Source organism: Dipodomys spectabilis, unplaced genomic scaffold, assembly GCF_019054845.1.
Source record: "Dipodomys spectabilis isolate Male_0828 unplaced genomic scaffold, ASM1905484v1 ptg000006l, whole genome shotgun sequence".
NCBI classification, from domain to species: domain Eukaryota; kingdom Metazoa; phylum Chordata; class Mammalia; order Rodentia; family Heteromyidae; genus Dipodomys; species Dipodomys spectabilis.
The window spans coordinates 10,043,598-10,065,831 of NW_024870683.1; the positions used below are offsets into that span (position 1 = coordinate 10,043,598).

At 39.4% G+C, this 22,234-nt stretch overlaps 1 protein-coding gene across 4 annotated transcripts in view; it reads left to right on the forward strand.

Moving 5' to 3' along the window:
* The first annotated feature begins 231 nt into the window (after positions 1-231).
* Positions 232-22,234, forward strand: part of Tdrd7 (tudor domain containing 7) — a 59,189-nt gene continuing 37,186 nt past the window's right edge. The window contains exons 1-7 of one of the 4 annotated variants that reach the window (XM_042696293.1): positions 232-371; positions 9,400-9,612; positions 10,894-11,035; positions 11,878-12,091; positions 14,679-14,749; positions 15,559-15,603; positions 17,678-17,889. In XM_042696293.1, coding sequence (XP_042552227.1) covers positions 9,406-9,612; positions 10,894-11,035; positions 11,878-12,091; positions 14,679-14,749; positions 15,559-15,603; positions 17,678-17,889 — 891 coding nt within the window. In that variant the 5' untranslated portion in view covers positions 232-371; positions 9,400-9,405. Of the gene's footprint in view, positions 372-9,399; positions 9,613-10,893; positions 11,036-11,877; positions 12,092-14,678; positions 14,750-15,558; positions 15,604-17,677; positions 17,890-22,234 lie in introns of those variants that run through there. The other 3 variants (XM_042696299.1, XM_042696305.1, XM_042696308.1) reach the window with 3 other exon arrangements.

A 22,234-nucleotide genomic window follows, 5' to 3' on the forward strand; every position in this document is an offset into this window, starting at 1 on the left:
GCGCGCCCGCATCCACCCCGCAAGCCCGCGTCCACCGCGACCCCGGCGTGGGCACGCGCAGAAACCGCTAGGCGGTGTCGGTTTTCCTTCCCACGCGAGGACGCCGGCGTGGGGTCCGACGCGCCCGCGCGTGCGCAGAGGGCTGAGCCGAGCCGACGGGGGGCGGGGCCGGAGCGGAGCGGGGCGGGGCCGAGCCGGGCGGGGCGCGGGGGCCAGAGGTGTTTCCCGAGCCGGCCGGCCGCGGGGCGGCTCCGGCGGTGCGAGGGAAACCGAAAGTGGGCGGTGGCTGAGGCGGGGGCCCCGGCGGAGACGGCGGCGGGAGCGGGATCCAGAGGCGAGGGGGACGGGCCGGGGGCCCCCCCAAGGACGAGGTGAGCGCAGGTCCTGAGGGGGCCCGCACGACAGGTGCGGAGCCCCGGCGGGCGGGAGGCGGCGTCTGGAGGTGCGGTGCACCTGGGTGGCCGGCGGGACGGGAGGGGTTCCCCCAGGCCCCAGGGCCTCTTTCCTGCAGTCGCCCGGGACGTCCGGGTCCGACGCCCGGAGACCCGGCGGGGACGCCGGGGGAGTTGGGATTCCAGAGCGTTGTGATTTAAATCGCTGGAGAGAAGCGGACGGCCCTGCGGCCGCCGGGGCAGCCCGGGGCCGCCCGGGTGGGAAAACGCCGCAGCGGGGGCGTGGACGGGGCGGGAGATGCTGACCAGGAAGTGGTTCCTGACGGACGCGGCGGCGGTCGTCCGCCGGGGGCCGCGGGGGGCCCGCGGCTGACCCCGGGGAGCGCACCGCTCCGAGCCACCGCACACGAGCCCGTGCAGGCCGCTCAAGAAATGCCGGAGCCTTGCATCCGTTCCTCCCCACGGGGAGCGCCGGCCGGGAAACGTGGATCCGACTTCACCCCCACCCCTCCAGCCAGGTCGGGTCTTCAGCTTCAACTTGTCCGGAGGGAATTTGCTGCTGGCGTTTGTTCTCAGCTCCCATCCACTTGAGGGGTGTAAAGCTTTCCGTCCATACTCAAGGGCACCGCTCACAAGTAATTTCAAAGAACCAGGGAGGGAAATATCTGACTGTGTTGGCAAAGTTCGGGTTCCAGAGGATTCTGATAACCGTCCAACCAAACCTAGCGCAAACAACGACAGCAACAAAAACCACCACCAACAACAAAACAACACCCAATCTGGTTCCTGTCACCTCACCCCACCCCCGGTCGTGCAGATGAGAAGTGCTCTGCCTGGACACTGGGAACAATATACTGTGGAAGGGAAACTTAGACCCTGGTTCTAGTCTGTCCCCGGGCTGCTTTAAGGTGTATGAAAGTGTGTGCGCACGCATGTGTGCGCTCTCCAGGCCTGGAATCTGGGCCTCTCAATTTAATAATTTTGTGATTATGAATCAGTTGCTCACTTTGAGCTGGGTTTTCCTATGTGGCAAGTGGAAATACTTAATTTACTCTGCAAAGGCTTTTTCAAGATAAACCCTCTAAAGATCCTTTTGCTTATTGAGGCAAATTACATTTAACTCTTTTCAATCAAATTATTTTACATAATTGGATCTCTCTCTCACTCACTCTCTCACTCTCGTGTAAAGACCTTTAACTTTTAAATATAAGAGAAGTTGGCACGTAGTGGAGACCTTTTTTCATGCAATTCTACACAACTGATACTCATTGAGTGTCAGTTACATGCAAAGTACTTTGCAGGTTATGGGAATTGTTCCTAAGGCAAGATAAATTAGAACTCACATCTCCTACTCCAGGGCCATTGGGTGACACACAGTCTTCCTTTTTGCTAGTTAAACATAATGGACAGTGAAACAGCAATTGGCAGTGCCTTTGGATTTTAGTCCCTGTAGACTGGAAGTGAAATGTAATCCTCACTAATGCCCTTTTAAGTATACTACTTGAAAGTAGCTGAAAGGACTATTGTGTGTTGCATCAAGAGATTTAAACTCCTTGGAGGATCTCTTTCTCTCTTAAATTGTCTGTATGATATAATCTAGTTAGATATTTAATACCAACTCTTCTCCCTTTGCAAGAACTGATAAATGCTTTGTCTCTGGACACTTCCATGCAACAGAAGTTGCATCTAATTTTTCCGATTGATTTTGGGATTTAGTGCTACACTGCAACTTATATTTGAGACAAGAAAAATGTAATGAGCTAAATGGTACAGTTAAAAATATTTGAAAAATGCATACATGAGAGTCAGACTAGTTTGCTAAAAATCTTTTGGGCACCCATGGCTATAGGAAGCAGAAAATGCAAATGACTGAACCAGCTCACTGTCTCAATGCATCTGTCTAGGATGATGCATCAAAGCCAGATTCTTCAGAAAATTAACTATGACTCACAAAATACAATTTGAACTATAGTGAGGATTGTTTAAATTTTGCTTCCCTCAAGGTTATCATTACCTGCCCAACTTCTGGTATGTTAATTAGCATTTTAGGGTGCCCACATGAATTGTGTAGCAAAAAGAGGAAGGACAAAAGTAGCTGTAAAGTTGTCTCTGAAATTTTGTTACAGTTGGCAGTTCTGTTGATTTGGATGTCATCCTTAAATTTAAATATTGCAAGTGTCTTGTTGCTTGGTTAAAGGGCTAGTCACTAAACATGCCTACAGGTTCCCATTTGAATTCCCTAACTCAAAACGAACTTTCAGAAGTCTACTGTACATATTAGAAGCAACTGTGTAAAGGGAAGCCCTAGTCTGGGAGCCTAAAGTTGGAGTTCTGCTGATTCTGACTACAAATATATGTGAGAGCTGGAATGTTTATGTCAGATCTCAGTTTTCCTAATGTGATAACAGCAGAGTTTGGAAAAGATAGGGTTAAAATGCCCACTAGCATTCTGTGCTCCACCCACCTCCCCATATTTGAGGGTGAGTGCATGTCTTATTCTGCTTTCCTGGGCTGGGCTGGATCTTAGGTATTGGGGAATTGTGGTTTGAAGGAACTCTGCTCCAAAACCCTTTGTCAAAGTAGTAAGTGACTTTTTGCCTATTGAGCTAGAAATCTTGGAGACCTTCTGACTTTCTTACTAACTGGTGTTTGTGAGGCAAGTAAGAGTATCTGGGAAGTTCTGATATTTCAAATTTAACACTATACTAAACATTTCTCCAATATACCCAAGGATTATTATCATTACAGTCTTAGCCATTTAGCATGCGTTTTCAAACCATTTCTTACCTGCACCATGCTTCTACATCATTTTTTATTAAATAACTATTGGTATTGTACAAAAATAATAAACTCAATTTTTATAGTTAAATTATTCCTATATACTTTAATTTGCCACCTTCAAGAAGATCTCAAAAAAGTCATGATGTCAAGGTTTAATAAAACTCAAAGCATTTTAAAGCATCATATGTTAGATAACATTTAAGCTTTAACTTCCTTTTTGTTCAGTGCATAAAGAGACAGCTAATGGAGGAATTGCAAGTGAGCTTGGAAGTGACATCCATGAGACCAAGACACACACCTGTTTATACCTCTGAGTTGTGCTGAATTTATATGCTTCTCACCAGTGTTGAGGTCTTCAACTTGCAGCCTAAGCTTAGGACTACCCTTCCCTCCAGAAAGTTGCTTTTAGAGTTAGAGTGTTCCATGAAGACTAGCATACTTTAGAAAAAGTCTTACAGACTGCAGCCATGTGGACAAGCGTTGCTTCCTACTCTTCTCAAACAGGAGGTCTTTTCTGTAGCTTAAAAAAATTTTTGTGAGATCTCATCACTAGTAATTCTAGTATAAATTGTTTGATTAAATACAAAATTATTAAATGCTGTTGCAACTTTGGTAACAAGCTTGTGTTCGTGAATTCCAGCAGCATCTGCCCACTCCTAAAAACAGAAATGTGTATAAGTGTGCAGCATTCACCAGTGTTTGAGCAACATTTATGCTTGCTGGGATGTATGCATTCCCTGGATGTGTGCACTCCTTGCAGGAATGTTGTTACCCTGACTCAGGCCTGCTTATTTGCCAGCTGGTTCTCCAATACAATTTGGTGACAGTGACAGTTGTTTCATTCAGTTTATAATAATCATTACATTTTAACATTTTTTTCTAGTATTGGAGATTGAACCCAAACAGCCTGATGTATGCTAGGCAAGCATTAGTACTAGTAATCTATATCCCAATCCCCTACAGTCAGTCATTGAAACTTGAAAATAATTTTCATAACAAATTGGAGTCAAAGCTATTTGTTTGAGAGCTGATATGCATTGTGTGGAGTTTTTGTAAGTAGGAGATCAAAATACTGATGGTAGCTAGAATAGAATTTCTTGCTAATCCAGCATCTATTTATTGAGTTCTCATTGACACTAGGGATTCCGTAGTGAAGAGCCACACATTCCTGCTTTCATGAATCTGTGTTCAAGTGAAGGAGATAGACTGCAAAATTAAATTAAGAAGATTATTTGACCATGCGACATGTTAAGGAGAAGAATAATGCAGCGTAGATGGAAAGAAAGTCCTTATTCCAGGGGTCCATGTGGCTCACCACTTCACCTTCCTCAGGTATTTGTTCATACACCACCTTCTCAGCAACACCTTCCCTGGATACTCAGTACCAAAGTCATAACCAGGATCCCAGCTACCCAATGTTCTCTATTCCTTCAGTATGTATGGGACAGCTTCACCTCAGATGGCTTTGCATCTGCGTATTTGGATATGGACTCTAGTGGAAATCACATTCTTTGTATCTACAAGAAACATAATCAAGTCTTGGAGCAAAAGGATAAAAGGATACAAGTTATAAAACATCTACCTGTGTCTTGACAGAGCCTACAGCCTCAAGGAAAGAGATATATTCAACTACTATTCCTACTATTGATTTCCACAGTGACTTAGGGTCTGAGTGTGGCCTTCACCTTGTTCCTAGATTAACTGCCCTACTTGGGAAAATTCCTTCTGATAGCTGTTTGAGAAATAAGGAAGGTTAAATGAGGACATTTTAGGAATGGGACAGAAGATTGTTCTCTTGATGGAGGAGGGAGGTGAAGGCTTTCATGTTGGGCAGCCCTCAAATACCTGTTAAATACCAGTTGACATTTGGATTATGCATTCTAGGAAATAATATATTTATTGAATGTATGTTCTCTTCTACCAACAGTATCACAATTTTGGGTTACTGCAGTTTTGTAGCAGGTCTTGAACCTTATGGTATTGGTGAGGAACTTCAGTGTGACAATGGATAGGAGTTTGAGCATGAACATGTTTTTCCCCTGTTCCCAATCTCAAGGAAAGAGCATTTATTCTCTGTTACATAGGATGTTAGCTATGGGTTTACATAGATTACCTTTATTAGGCTAAGGATGTTTCCTTTTGTTCTTATTTTCTGAAAGTTTTTAATGATAAAGGGACTGATTTTTTCACTGACATGAGCATATGGTTTTACCTCTTTTTGTTGAGTTAGCCTTGCATTCTAGAATAGATTTTTTTTTTTTTTTTTGGCCAGTGCTGGGATTTGAACTCTGGGCCTGGGTACTGTCTCTGAGTTTCTTTTGCTCAAGGTCAGTGCCCTACAACTTGAGCCACAGTGCCACTTCTGGCTTTTTTGAGTAGTTCATTGGAGATAAGAGCTTCATGGAGTTTTCTGCCCGCAATCCTTAGATCTTAGCTCCTGAGTAGCGAGGATTACAGGCGTGAGCTACTGGTGCCCGGCTAGAATAAATCTTAATGCTTAACTTTCCTGTTTATTGTTTAATTTGATTTTCTAGGGTTAGACATTTTTGTAGTCACATAGGAGATAATTGATCTATTTTAAAGTGTTTTTTCTGGTTTTTAGTATAAGTATCATGCTGGCCTCATAGAATGAATTTAGAAGTGTTTCCTTCATTCTGTCTTATGAAAGAGTAGCACGGATTTCTTTTATAAAGTTTGGTGGGATTTGCTAATAAAGCAGTCTGGGCTTTGAGCTTTCCTTTTGTGAAGCCAAGGTAAGAAAAATAAATTAATTCTTTTAGGAAATATAAGAATATTCAGGTTATCTATTTCTTCTTGAGTAAGCTTTGAAATTGGTGTCTGTAAATGAATCTATCCATTTATTTCATTTATCAAATTTATTGGCCTAACTTGTTTTCCTTTATTATTTTTTGTTTTATTTATTTATTTTAATACTGTTGTCAAGGTGAGTACAGTGGAATTATAGTTATATAAGTAATGTAGTGATTACATTTCTTGTCTAACTTGTTACCCCCTCCCTCACATTTCTCCCTTTTGCCCTCCCCCAATTCTGTACAAGTTGTACAGATCATCTCCAACATGGTGTCTTGTGAGTATCGCTGTGACATAGGTTCCCCCTTTGTCTTTTGCCTCACCACTTTGTTGTTCCCCTTCTCTTCCCTAGTTCAGATAAATGCATATACCCAGGGTACCAAAATTGAATACAGTGACAACAGGGGATAAACCATAGAGGGAAAAACAAAAAGAAACATAGCACATTGAGAACAATATTTAAAAATATATATCTGTAGGATCTGTACTAATAGTCCCTCTTTCAATCCTATTGTGGTAATTTGTCTTACCCATTTTATTGATGTTTTCAAAGAATTAGCTTCAAATTTAGGATATTGTTGTTTTTAACTCTGTTGTTATTATTTCATCATTCCCATATTGATTTCTGCTTACCTCTTTAGTTCCTTCCACTTGCTTTGATATAATTTACTTTTCTTTTTTGAAGGAGGAGATTAGATCATTGACTTAATATCTTTCTTTGTAACATAGCATGACATAAAATATAATGCTATAAATATTCCCCTAATACTCTTAATGTACTCGGAAAGTTTTTATGTACTATATATTCACTATGTAAGTTTTTTCAGATGTTTTTGATTATTGAGAATTTAGCAAATACCTGGGAAACATTACTGGTACCTAATGACTTTTTCCAGGTCACGGAATATTACTTTTATAGCTTCAGTTATTTTGAAATTGGTTGAATGTTGGTTTTTAATATGATTATATTGTTGTTATTAAGGTGTACAGAGGGCTTACCATTTTGTAAGTCAGGCAAATTAACACATTTCATTTTTTATTAATGTCACCCCTTCCTTTGCTTCCCCCACCCATATGTTTTTAGTTCAAAAATAAATTGTTTTGGTAAAATTTTCATGTGTTCTTAAAAAGCATCTTTATTCTACTCTTCTTGGAGTAAGACATTCCAGTGAGATCAATTGGGTCAGTCTGGTTGAACATAGCTGTTCAGCTATTCTATAACCTTAGTGATTTTTCTGCCTACTGGTTTTATCAATTATTAGGAAGGGAGTTTGGAATCCTATATCCTTTGTACTTCCAGCTCTCAGGTTTGAGTGTGGTTTTTTTTTTTTGTTTTTTTTTTTAGCTCTCTCACCTAAATCTTGCCACACTTAGGGAGGTTAACTCCATATACATTATAGAATGTCCCTTTTATCCCTGGTAATAGCCCTTGTTCTGATATTAATATGGCCATAGTATTTGCACAGCATATCTTTTTCTATATTTTTACTTTTAACCTATGATGATAATGCTTACTATTATGACTGGTCTACCAATCTCTACCTTTTTATTGGGATATTTCAGTTATTTACATTTAATGTATTAGGTATGGTTGGCTTTAAATCTACTATTTTGCTAGCTTTTTTCTTTTTTTTTTTTTTTGGGTCCGGTAGTGGGGCCTGAACTCTGGGCCTGGGCACTGTCCCTCAGCTCTTCAGCTCAAGGCTAGCACTCTACCACTTGAGCCACAGCGCCACTCCAGCTTTTTTCTTTTTGCTTATGTGGTGCTGAGGAATCGAACCCAGGGCCTCAGGCGTGCAAGGCAAGCACTCTACCACTGAGCCATCTTCCCAGCCCCGCTTTTTTCTACTTTATCTATATTTTTGTTTTTATTTTCTCTTTTTTCTCCCTGCTTTTTCAGCTTATATTCTATTTGTATTATATTCTGTTTTATCCAATTTTATCTTTACCACTGGCTTATTAGTTACCTCTTAATAATTTTATGAGTTTACTTATTTATTTATTTGTTGCCAGTCCTGGAGCTTGAACTCAGGGCCTGGCATTAGCTCTGGGCTTCTTTGCTCAAGGCTAGTACTCTACCACTTGAGCCACAGCGCCACTTCCGGCTTTATCTGTGTGAGGAATTGAACCTAGGGCTTCATGCATGCTAGGCAAGCGTTCTGCCACCAAGCCACATTCCCAGCCCCTAGATACATTTTTATAACATTCAAATAATAATATTTACTTATTATACTTATTATAGATAGTATAATTACCTTCCAGTGGTAGTTCTCCCCTCATGCTTTTTGATGTTATATGTTCTACTTTTACATATATTAAGGAACAATTTGGTTCCTGATGGAAATACTTTAATAATAGTAATGATTATATGAGAATATTTTTCAAATCTTAGACATAACTCATTTTATATGTCTAAGATTTGAACATCTTGTAGGTATTTTCTTTTTTGTGTGTCCATGCTTCCAAATGACAACCTTCCAAATATGTTCACTGTTTACCCTATCTTGTCTCCCTGTAGGCAGAAGATAGTAAATCTATGGCCTCTAACCTAAGTTCCTACTGCACATATGTACATGGCTATCCTATGAGCCTTTACATGTCTAAAATGAATCTACTCTCTTCCTCTCTTGTAAATCTGCATCCACTCCATATGCATTATTACGGTCCACCATGTTTCTTAGTAGGAAACTTGGAAGCCCACCTCAGCCTTCATGCCAATTAATTCCTAAGGATTCTACCTCTTAATTATCCTCCAACTTAACTTTTTGTTTATTCCTAAAACCTATTTTCAAATCCTCCTCATTTCCAAGAAGTTTTGCAGCCTTAAGAAGTTCTTAAGTGCTGAATAGTGGTCTTTCAAAATCAGAACTAATCATTCTCTTTTCATAATTGGAACTTTTTTAAAGCCCCATATTACTTTTGAAAAAAATACAAACTATTAGCATAATGTGTCTGTTTCCAAGTCTGCCCACTTCCCACTTTTCTAGTTCCGCTCGTAGCTCTCAGCTTAAGAGTCTCAACCAATCATGTCCAACTACATAACTGCCTGGAATTATCTGAATCCATGTCTTTCTCTCCTACATCCATGCTTCTGCACTTTCTGTTCTCTCTAGACCCACAGCCTACCCTCTTCCTCCAGGCTTACCTGATTCCATCTTGCTATCAAGACTCCTAGGCTTCCTGTGGTCTGGAAACAGTCCCTAAAGTCTTCCATCTCAGTCCATCTCAATGCCTTTCCAAGTTTCTCTCTACATTCTCATGGTTCACTATGTTTTCCTACCATCATAGTTTCCCCAGCTTTGTCAATAACACAGGAAATATTCACTATTTATAATCTAACAAGCTTAAACTCTGAAAGTCTGTTTGCATTCAGAGTAATGAGCCATCATATAGTAACCAGCCAATGTTCTTACAGGGGAAGATGCTGGAAGCAGACCTGGTTTCAAAGATGCTACGGGCTGTTCTGCAGTCTCATAAGAATGGGATAGCATTACCCCGGCTGCAAGGAGAATACCGATCCTTGACTGGAGACTGGATCCCCTTCAAGCAGCTGGGTTACCCTACTCTAGAAGCCTATTTGAGAAGTGTGCCAGCAGTTGTCAGAATAGAGACTAGTAGATCTGGAGAGGTAAGTAGGCAATTGTGCATGTACGAAGAATCAAACTGATTTAGAAACATCTACTTGGGACTTTCATACCAGTAGTAGAAAAGTACCAGCTAAGTACTTTGAGATCAGCAATGCTATGGCAAGGATAAAAGTTAATTAAAAATATTAGTAGGAAAATACCATCACTTATTCCCCCCAGACAGGTTTAATCCTCCTTTTTATGTGCACCTTGTAACACATCTGTGGGACACTTGACATGATATTTTCTATTTAGTTCCATTTCCTTCTTTTTTCCTTCCTAAGTTTCTTGAGGATGAGAGACACTTTTTACCCATCATAGTTGACTTAATAAATCCATGTTGAATGCATGAAGACCTAGTGTCCAAATGAATAAGTTAATAATGCATCAAGTACTTCTGTACCATGAAGTACTTAAATTTTGCTCACCAATTTGGGACATTTTAAATGTTTCTGAGTTTTAGCTATTAATATAATCCCTTACTGAACATACTGACTAGGTAACACTCTTCCTTTGAATTATATTCTCAGGAACAAAAGCCTGGGCCAAAGAGGATAGTAGTGTAAAACGCCATTGTTTTTCTGTTCTCCATTTCAGTTTAAAGTCTTGAAAAACATCTAATTCCTTTAATCTACACACTATACATATTTTTCTCTTATATCCTATATACTGTCATAACAACTTTTCAGTCAAGAGTAATAAATCTGGCCCCTGTGTTTTAAGCAGGTACTTTTTTTAGGGATGTGTGTGTCATGCCTTGTTCTCATACCTTTGCCTGTGGGACCTTTTGAGATCCCTTTGGAATTTTGTGGCTCTAATGAACCCAGTTGAAACTCCAGGTCTAAAGCAAGCCTGTTAAGCTGAAAATTCCCAAGGCTAGCTTCACTGTGTGATTTGGAAGTTTATCCAGCTTTCCTGAGCCTCTGCTGCTCCATGTGTGAAATGGGGATCAAATAGATCTCATGGATTCTGTGAGATAACACATGCAGATCACAGTTTTATTTTAGTTCCTTTGATAATTGCATTCTAACTAGTACACTGTAGATGTTTGGTAAATACGTGTTTATGATAAATTTCAGTTTGCAAGGTGATCATTTGGTATACTACATTTTGCAGTAAATCTGATTTTGCATCTACATTGTCAAGGAGTAAGGTAAATGAACATTTGTATATAGTTCGATGTGGCATGTGTGGGCTCACTTAAGACTCACTTTCAGAAACTGGTCTCTTGGTAACCCTGGGCCTAAGAAATATCTTCCTCTCACTTTGTCCCTCTTGAACAGATTACCTGTTATGCTGTGGCCTGCACAGAAACTGCAAGGATTGCTCAGCTAGTGGCTCGGCAGAGGAGCTCTAAAAGGAAAACCGGGCGGCAAGTTAATTGTCAGATGAGAGTAAAGAAAACCATGCCATTTTTTCTAGAAGGTAGATCTTTTCGTATGTTAAAATTTTAAGCCCCTGAATATAATATCACAGGAATTATGGAAATGCTGCTTATATCCACAATAAGGAGAAAATTCCTGAAGCTAAGATTTACATTTGAAATGTTAGTGAACATGAAGAGTGTGACTTACCCAAAGCAAAACAGTTACACAGTTGGAAATAGCAGATTTTAACTGTTTATGATGGCAAAGTGCTTTTACTCTTTCAGGTTATTTGATAAGCCACACCCAGAATTTTGAGTGAACCAAGAACCTGTGATTTAATGTCTTGCTTAGCAAATTGTGCCTTTTGGTATAAGACCCTCTGTTTTTAGAAAAATATTAATTACATAGTATGAAAAATTGTTACAGACAACTCAGCCTTTCTTTACTGGATGCTTATCTTGAGAAGCAGTCATTTCTAAAGTGAAATTCTCAAGAAATAGTTCATTGATAAAACAGCTCAGTGCCAGGGTGAGCATTTTAGACAGCCAGGAAACTGGGAGCAAGAGCAGAAATGGAAGGCTTCATAGCAGAGGGGAAATCTCACCTGCCAGGGTATGGATTGATCCTCCTGCCAGGAGGATCATGCTGTCCTTTATAATAGTGGCTGCCACAGAAGTGTAGGTGCCGAGTAGGTAAGAACTGGTTAGCCTGCCAGTAGTAGAACTTCATCTGCAAATATAGTCCAGTCTCTCCTTCCCCTACTCATCCACCCTTCAGGGGCTCTGTTATTCTTGCAGGCTATTCACAGAATAGAGTCCCACAGAAAACACTGGGAATGGCACAATGAAACCAGGGCTTGGAGAGGCCAATTGATTGTATTATATATGCCTAACTTCATAGGAAAACCAAAGGCAACACTCAGACAACCAGGATTTGCTTCGGAGTTTTCTATTGGCAAAAAACCTAATCCAGCACTGTTAAGAGACAGAGGAAATGCTTTTGGAGTTAAGTCTGATGCTGAAATGCCACCTTACCCAGTACATACGACTCTTGGAAATGAAGTATTCAGAGACATTCCAATGCAGAGGCATGTGAGCATGCCTACCAATAACAGGTATCTTGGCTTTATCTGACTAAAAGGAGAAGCGTGGTGAACCTAGGATAATAAGTGCTAAAAAAAAAATGTATATTTCAAGCAAGACTTTCTACTGTATTTAATGTAAGTTTACATGTTCTAGGAAATGTGTCATTGGCAGTAGATCTACTTTTCCTGGCTTCCCAAGTGCCACTGTCAGAACAGATGGATGTCCATTTTGGGTTTTCTCTACAATATTGATCATCTCTCCTTGTAAAATTCACTCTAAAAATTCTTGCAGTTTATTCTAAGATACTGTTTCATTGTGAAATATAACCCTTTATTTTAAAAAAAAAAACCTCATCATTTGTAAATTTTGTAATAAGATCTTACCCAGTTATCCATTCCCTCTTTCTTTAGTACTCATGCCCATAAGTATGTAGTAGCATCAGACATCCGTGTACAGGAGTCCTGGGCTAGTAATCAGTCAACTTTGTCTTAGTTTGGGTACTACCATTTACTAGCCAGGTGAAACAAAATATTTCGTATTTTGGATGATAATTTCCTTATTTGGTCCAATAAAATTGTAAAAGTAAACTTATATCAAAATTCCTTTCTATCTCTAAAGTTTAGGGCTTTATGAGCTGTTTAGGAGTTGGCAAACTATCATCTATGAGCAAATCAAGCTTCCTGCTGTTTTGTAGATGCAGTTTTATAGGAATGTAGCCATGTCCTGTTCACATGCTGTCCATGGCTACTGTGTACCCAACCAATGACTGGCTAAATGGTGGTATAGGGTCTTGGTGATCTGCAAAATCTGAAAGGCACCTGTTGCCCCTTCCCAGAAAAAGTATTTTCAATACTAATGTAGATGAGTCAATATCTCATTCTTCTTCCTTACACTATTTTTTTTATTATAGACTTATAGCACCAAATTCCTTTAGGTCAGTGTTGACAAAGTCCATTTCATGCAAACATACATTTTTTTACTCCAAATACTATAATTTTAGGAATAATTATTTTTTAATTTTATTTATTTTTTGTGTATGTGATACCAAGGAATTGAACCAGGGCCTTATGCATGGTAGACAAGCACTCTACCACTAAGCCATATAACCATTGCAAAAATTACTTTTTAAAAGTTTGGTAGAAAAGTTTGATGTATTTTCACATCTTCTGTTATTTACTCATGAACAAATATACAAATATGCTTTTGTAATTGCATGCACTAGATAAGCCCTATTAATAGCCCACATCAGTAATTTTTTATAATTAAAATATAAGAAATGCCAGACAACTGGCTCACTTCTGTAATTCTAGCAACTCAGGAGGCTGAGATCTAAGGATTGAGGTTCAGAGCCAGCCCAGGCAGGAAGGCCCAGTAAACCACCACAAAACCAGAAGCAGTGTTGTGGCTCAAGTGGTAGGATGCTAGCCTTGAGCTGAAGATCAGGCTCAGGGACAGCGCCCAGGCCCAGAGTTCAAGCCCCACAACCAACCAAAAAAAAGAAAGAAAAAAGACAAGAAATGTGCTTCATTTTAAAGAATTGATCTAATTAAATTTTAGTGTTCCAAACTATTCAGAAATTGGAAATACATATTTTGCATGGTAAAAATGTACTTATTGATTCATCAAATCATGATTCATTTGATCATTCTTACATGATTTTTCTCCCTTGAAGTACCAAGTACTTCCTAGGCCAAAGGAACACGAATAATGAAGGGTATCTAGTAAGGGAAAGACTCTGTACATAAATGGTATATGTGTGTATATGTACACATATACATGTATTTCTTTGTCCTCATATTTAGAGACATCTACCTATATAGTCCCCATCATAAATCTTACATAATTATTGTAGTAATGGTGTGGAGATCGGTTTCTTCTTTTCAAAATAGGTACTTGAGCACCATCTGTGTTACTGCTTTGAAATATTGATCTGGTTTGAAGTACTATTTTGTGGTATGCCAAGATAAAATATAAACTTATTGTTTGTAGGTTTTCTGTTTTACTTACATACTCAGATATTTTAAATGTAACTTTATGATGTATTTCAACATCAAGTCCTTTGTTTTTTGTTATATTCTTTATATATTATATATTTTTATTTACAATTGCTTATTTACCAGGACTTGAACTTAGGGACTTGCACTCTTACTGGGTTTTCTTTTTCATAGTTGCCCCTCTGCCACTTCAACCACCTCCAAGCCAGCATTTTTGCTGGTTAATTGGAGTTGGAATCTTGCAGACTTTTCTGCTGGGGCTAGCTTCAAGCCTTGATCCTCTAGGTCTCAGCTTCAGAGAGACTAGGATGATAGTCGTGAGCCACTAGCTCCTGGCCTAGCTATTTATTCCTTGCATTTATTTATTCTATTTTGCTAACACTGTAAAGGTAATTAGTTATAAGTCTGACTTGCAGGCTCTGAAAGGGGCTTTCAAATACTCAGCTAAGTTGAAGCTATCTTTAACATACTTTCCTCTGGGTAGATATGGAAGATAATACTAGATTTCATTTCCATTTTTCTGATTTTTGAATACTTTCATGACTTCTTTCATTGTTCAATACCACAGAGGCTTTAAGTGGCAAGTACAGTGTTTAAAACTTGGTATTCTTTTATACCCTAGGTTTAGCCCGAAGGCATCCCTTCCGCAACCTTTCCAGATGCATCTCTCAGCCTGTAATAAGGAAGTGAGTGGTATGTTTTCCAAACATCTTCTTGATACATACTCGCTTCTGAAGCCTCAGGGCCCCCAGTAAAGTATCTATCTAGTGGTAGGCTTTGGCAGTCCTACTTCTCATCTCCTACTACTTTTTTTCTTTTATTTTTTATTTTTTATTTTTTTTTTTGTCAGTTGTGGAGCTTGAACTCTGGGCGTGGGTGCTGTCCCTCCGCTCTTCAGCTCTACCACTTGAGCCACAGCACCGCTTCTGGTTTTGTGGTGGCTTATTGTAGATAAGGGGTGAATTCTCATGGACTTTTCCTGCCTGGGCTGGCTTTGAACCTCAATCCTCAGATCTCAGCCTCCTGAGTAGCTAGGATTACAGGCATGAGCCACCAGTGCCCAGCTTCTTCTCCTACTTCTAATTCCTTTAAATCATGAATTCAAGTGTTCTTTAGAGGAAATAATATTTCCAAGGATATTATGACTATTCTGACGAGGCCTTCCTCATAGTAGACCTATTGTTTCGCCTCCATGTGGCCTCCTCACAAATCCTAAGGAGGTTGAGCCCTCAAAACTTGCAGCCTCAGGCCCTACTTGAAGAAACTCCCTACTGTAGATTTGAAGCACATTAAGTTTATAAAAGAGTTTCATGTGTCCCACTGCTGAAAAATTGGTCCCTAAAATGTGTGTAGTGATACTGTATTATCTGAATAGTAGGAGTATACCTAACTCTTCAGGTTATAAAACTTGAAAGGGCTGTTAAACAATAAGACACATAATGAAGTCAAAGAATGTACAGCTCAGAAACTGACCTACTCGTCATCTTGTTTTCTCTGACCAGTGTGCACATCTCCTGCTATGGACACAGCCAGAGGGCGCGTGCAGAGTGAGTGCTTGTGGTGTGTGAGGTGCACACACGACTTTCTATTCTTTGTGGCTTTCATTATGATTCTGGCTGAGTTGAAGTTCTTTTTTTTTTTTTTTTTTATAAAAAAATCACTTCCAGTATTTCTTACTTAAAATACTAAATGATGCTGGTAGCTCATACCTGTAATCCTAGCTACTCAGAAGACTGAGAGCTGAGGATCACGGTTCAAAGCCAGCCTGGGAAGAAAAGTCCCTGAGACTCTTAACCTCCAATAAATAACCAAAAAGCCAAAAGTGGAGCTTTGGCTCAAGCACTAGCCTTGAGCAATAAAGAAGCTCTAGGACCCAAGTGCCCAGGCCTCAAGTTCAACCCCAGGATCAGCAAAGTAATAAGAATAAGAATAACTGAACAAAAGGATTTTTACTTATATGAATTATCTTTACATATGCACTTTCTGAACTGTGACTACACAGTTCTAGAGGCTTAGCATAAGCTTTTTCTTCAGAAACAAGAGAATGTATTTCAGGAGAATATGCAGTACCCCCACCACAACTTTTCTACATGCTGGCAGTCTAGACTTCCTTCCTCCATTTGTTCATCGAAAGGTATAAGAGCTTAGGTGACTCCAGATGCTAAACTGTGTTTGCAGACTCCAGATTGAGTCAACCAGTAGGTAACACACTGTCATTAAGGAGAGTCTGGCTAGATATGAGAGGCTTATCATTTCCTCCTTCATAGTCCTTTTATCCCCAGTAAACCACATGAGCCCTTAGTAGGAAATGCAAATGGATGTTTGAAAACTTTCTGTTCCCCACGTTAGTCCAGTTCTGGCCAGGCCATATCTTTATACCCTCTAGTGGGAAGATAAGAGTCAGTATCCCAGCTTCTGTGAGAGAAACTCTTCTTTGGCTACTGGCATCCTGAGAGACCAGTGTTCCCCAAGTAGACACTATGTCTCTGCCAACCAATTTAAAACAAGATAAAAATGATAGAGTCCTAGCAGAGATAGTGTGAGATTAAATTATAAATATATTTTTACATACATAGCAATTTTTAATATACCCTGATCTGTATCCCAGTAGAATTTTGAAGGAGTTTAGAATTAATTTTATAGTTATTAAAATACCAGAACCAGAAACACCAGAATACCAGCTTTAGTGAATACTCAGATTGTTTTGTCTTAGGATCCGAATTCAGATACTCCAGGTTTTAAATTTTTTTAAATGCAAGGAAGGTAGCCAAAACTTTATAAATGTACACTGATGAGAGATCAATACTGGGGAAATCAAAATATAAAATATATCAGCATTACTTGTTTGTGGTTTCTAAACCTTTTATTTATTTATTTTTGGTGGGGGGAGTCTGGTCGTGGGGCCTGAACTCTGGGCCTGGGTGCTGTCCCTCAGCTCTTCAGCTTAAGGCTAGCGCTCTACCACTTAAGCCACAGCGCCACTTCCAGCTTTTATCTTTTTGCTTATGTGGTGCTGAGGAATCGAACCCAGGGCCTCATGCATGCAAGGCAAGCGCTCTACCACTGAGCCACCTTCCCAGCTCTAAACCTTTTATTCTGGCTTATAAACCTTATTTTTGTGACTGAATCATTTTTTGAACTACTGCATGTTGCTAAGTTATTTTCATAAGTAAAATGATCATAATCTGAAGACCTGGACAACTTTCTATCTTCTGTAAAATGTTCTTTGGCCTTACTATTAAGGCATTCTTATACTTTGTAGAATATAGCTTTAACATTGCAAGCATATCAACATTATCTAAAGTTTCCCTTCCTTATTTGTAGGTGAAAATTATTAAATGATTAAATTACTAAATGATTAACTTATTCTTTACCTTATAAGGTCATGCTGATGTGTAGACTATAAAGCATCTTTGCAAAATGAACACTCTTTGGAGGTCTCTTGGCCAGGATGGTTAGGTGAGGGATAATAGAACAAAGTTGTCCTCTTGCTGTTTTATTGAATCCTGCCAACTTCTAAAACCTTTGGCCCCATAGAGTAGTAAAGACACAAATGCTAGGTCATGGGGACAATCTAAAATTTTAAACATTTTGGTTAATTCTATCCTTTTTTATTTAAAGATAATATAAATCAGACGGTTGAAAAACCAAATGTCACACCTCCTGCCTCTTATAAAATGGATGAGGTTCAAAATCGTATAAAGGAAATATTAAACAAGCATAACAATGGCGTTTGGATATCTAAGCTTCCACATTTTTACAAAGAGTTATATAAAGAAGACCTTAATCAAGGAATTTTACAACAGTTTGAACATTGGCCTCATATTTGCACGGTACGTGTTTCCTTCTGCTTCTCTTCTGATGCCTCTCTCCACTGTTCAGACCTCTATTTATTAGACATAATACCTTTTATTAGGGGTATGAGGTGCTTTACACCTGATACTTTACTTATTTTTATCTCTAAGATTAACACAAATTGTTCCTTACTTATATAACAAGTATGCCAATGTTGATGGCTCTGTGTGTTGTAATTGCTTTTATGTGTTTTTGCTATAAGTTACTTTTAAGTTACACTTTCTGTTTGGTAATACATATTCTGTATCAGTTTGTTTTGGGTGACCTGCTATAGTAAGCACTGATAGCTTTGCTGTTTTAGTACTCCCTAATAATCATTTTTAGTAGACGTGACTTTTATATGCTTGTTCAATTTACCTGCACAATTTCAGTTACTTGGGCCAGTTATTGGCATATTATCATTAATATATTAGAATTCATACTCAAAATTTTCACAAGCAGCTTTCACGTAAGAAACTTTGAGAGTACTTTATTTTTTATAATTATTCCCACTTGGCTTTTTATCATTATAAAGTGATAGATCACTTATTAGAAATCTTAGCTCATCCAGAGATAGATACAGGGAAACTCTTAAATCTAAGTAACTTCTAAGACATCTCTTGATGTTTTTCTATACACAAAATATATTCAAAATTTAAGTACCTTAAACAACATTTGTTACTACTTGATACATTGGTGTTTATAGTTAATATCATGAGGAATGAATGTGTTTTAAAAGAGGGCTTTTTGTCTTTAATATGTACTTTGATCCCTATGCCTATTTGGCAAAGTATAGACTACCCTCTTCATAAGCCTAAAGAGAGCATACACTTTCATTACCACTTCTTGTACAGGCTGTTGTCACCCACTTGGGTTGCATAGCTACTTTTGGGGCAGAAATCATTGAGTCTCTCACCCAATAAATATTACAGTTGTCCTTCACTATATCACAGTTCATTTATTGCAGCTTCACTGTATCATGGGTTTTTAAAAAATACATATACATAGTGATCCCTCACCTACCATGGGAGTTACATTCCAGATAGGGAAATATCTGCAAAATAGCAACAAGTAAGCCACAATATAGTAAGGGATGGCTATATGACATTACTGCTTCACAGATCCAACTATCATGGGGGTCTCTGGAATGTAATTCCTGGGATAAGTGAGGCATCACTGTATTTTATATGATCAGATGCACATAAGCATCTCACCTTTGTGTTCCTCTCCTAAGAATATCCTTTTTATCTCACTGCATGTGACTATCTAGAGAGCACCTAGCTATTTTTACACATCTTTGCACACCTACAGCATGGCCATTTTTTATTTCTTCCAAATGCTTGTTTTCATCTTGCTGGAATCATAAATCTAGAGCATGTGCCTGGTTGGTATTACTACAAGGTAGGCAGGTAGCCTCAATGGCAGTGCAGAGTATAGGGTAAAAAAATGGGCATCTCTCTATATGGCTTGTCTTATAACCAAAGAAAAAAATCCAATTGTAGTCATTTTTTCTTTTTAAAAAAATATTTTTCCTCCAACTTTACAAAGCATTCAATGTAAAAAAAAGTTTTTAAATAATGTTGTAAAAGAAATACAAATCTTCCATAAGTTTGTACCCTACAATATCTGTCATAGGCATTTCCATTTGATTATCAGAAATATCTGATGAACCATTGTTAAATTTAACTTGGGTGAAAGTATGAATAAGAGAAAAGTAAATCATACTGTGACAGAGTCATAGAAGCTTGGGGGGGGGGGGAATGAAGCAAGGGGAGGAGAGGAGGAGGAGTCACACCTCCACTTCTGGCTTTTTTGGTGATTCATTGGAGATCAGACTCTCATGGACTTTCCTACCCCCAGCTTGCTTCAAACTGTGATCCTCATATCTCAGCCTCCTAAGTAGTTAGGACTACAGGCGTGCCCTACTGGGCGCCTGGTAGGCCGCTGTCATTTTTGAGAAGCAGCACAGAATTAAAGCTGACTAAAACCTCTTGCTGAGGCCGAGCTTCAGTGAGCTGAAGTGAGGCAGTTACCTCTGATAGGCAAAGTTAAAGAGAGGAAGGGCAGTGTTTTAAGTTAAAAGGAAGAAGCAGTGGGTAAGGTCAAAAAGCTGAACCTCCAGAATAAGCATTGTGCCATTATCAAGGAATGGTTCTTACCCTGCCCCACCCTGCCATGTAGTGAGAGCCACTGCTCCAAGCCAGGAGCTGTTTCCCCTGAAACCTTGTTATGTGTGGGTAGGGAAAAATCCATCATCTCCTGTAGGAACATTTGAGAACGCAGCCAAGCCCTAGGCCACCCTGAAGGAAAATGACTTGAAAGTTTATCCTGATGAAACTAGGTGTAATGGGGGTCTAAAGACAGTGTCTGCAAGCAGTCATAGGTAAGGGATGAGGTGAGAGCAGGTTGGCCCTGAAATGAATTGAGTCTATAAAGCCATTTAGGAGAAAGGGCCTCTGGGTAGATGGTTTCTGAACAGTTGAAGGTTACAACAAGGAGTTTTTAACCTTCCCCTTGTCTGTGGAACATTCTACAAACCATTGTACTCTCTTAAAGAAAATCTAAAAAATTACAGCTCCTGTGTTTCTTGAGCTTATAATGGTTATGAGTGTTAGAAACTGTAGGACAGATGAGTGGAAATAGGTGGTTTGGGACAGTGAATTGGGTGGGTCTCTGTCTTTTTCTGAACCTTTGCATGCTTCAAATCTTCCCTGATTCAGTTTCTTTATTGTGACTCAGTGATGCCATTGGGACCATTTCTTCATCTCTTTCTCAGTCCTGTCACTTCCAGCTCTACTTGGCTTTAGTCCATAGATAGACTGCCTCTTAGCATGGTCATCAGCCAACCTTCCTCTGAACTGGCTATTCCTAGGACACAAGCTTCTCTTCAGTAATCTAAGGTTGACATTGTTCCTTGGCACACAAGAATCTTCAGTCTGCCGCCAAAGTCAATTTTTCACTTGTTTTGGGTCAGTAAACATTGCTTGCATGCAAGAAGTTCTAGAAAGCATATCTCCAGGTAAATGAGATTTTATTGTACTGTTTCCGGTTTTGTTTATGCTGGTCCTGGGGCTTGAACTCAAGGCCTGAGTACTGTCCCTAAACTTTTTTGTTCAAGGCTAGCTAGCACTTTATCATATGAGCCACAGCTTCACTTCTAGCTTTTTTGGTAGTTAATTGGAGTTAAGAGTCTCATGGGCTTTCCTACAGGGTCTAATTTCAAACTGTGATCCTCAGGCCTCAGCCTCCTGAGTAGCTAGGATTACAGGCATGAGCTACTAGCAATTGGCTCTGTCTCAGGTTTTTATTAAGTAATGGCCATGTTAAATGAAGTTTACAGTTAAAGTTTTAACACAAAGAACAACTACCTAGAAATGAAAAGTGTGCTTTGAAAAACCTCTAGACTTAATTGGATGATACTGAATTCTGTTATAGAATCCCAATGAAAATTCTATTTCCATAGAGACAGTAAACTCACTTCAAGAGTCCTATGGTACGGAATTAGCAGGTGAGTCTTCAGGGACTCTCAGAAGAGTTTGCCTTCATGAACTTTTTAAGTTTACAGCACAGGTAAAACTAGAAAGCAAGAAACCCATTTTAGAGTTAAAAAGAAGAAATGTTATAGATAGGGGATGAAAACTTAGTTGTATGAACAAACATTTTCTTGAAGAAACGAATGGTTTAAGTCTTTGGCCCTCACATCTACCAAATCTAATCCATTGATTGAATCTTACAGAAATGCAGAGAGATGTGAGATTCCAAATGAGGCAGAAAGAACTCAAGCAGGGTATAACATGCTTAAGGCATATTTGATGTAGTCTTCTAATAGTCATCAGAGGAAACAGTTTGCCTCATGATGGAGAGTTCTGTATCACTTGTCATTACTTTTAGAAGTGGGGATGAGGGTCCTTGTAGAGTATGTAGAGTTATGGTTCACTCCAGTTCCTGTCATTGGTCTGGTGATTTGTAGGTTAGACCTCCAAAGCCAAAGGGGGAAAAATATGCAGACATAAAGTGAAGAATACCATGAAGGTTACAAACCTTGAGTATCTTCCAGGGAGGACCTTTGGACCTCTCCTCAGGTATATTTGTGAATCAGATGGACTAAAAGAACTAGAAGTTCCTCTCTAGAAATTCACCTGAAGTGCTTAGCAGTCAGTTATGACCAGAAAATTATAAAATTATAATTATAAAATTATAAAAAAATATCTTGAGTAGATATTGACTTCCCATATCCATGCTGTGGCTGTTTGGAAGACCAGGGTCAGATATTCTGTTTTGGGGGCTGAAGCAGGAGATAGGTGTATAAGTTCTGTCAGATGCGCCACAGCAAAGTGAAGGACA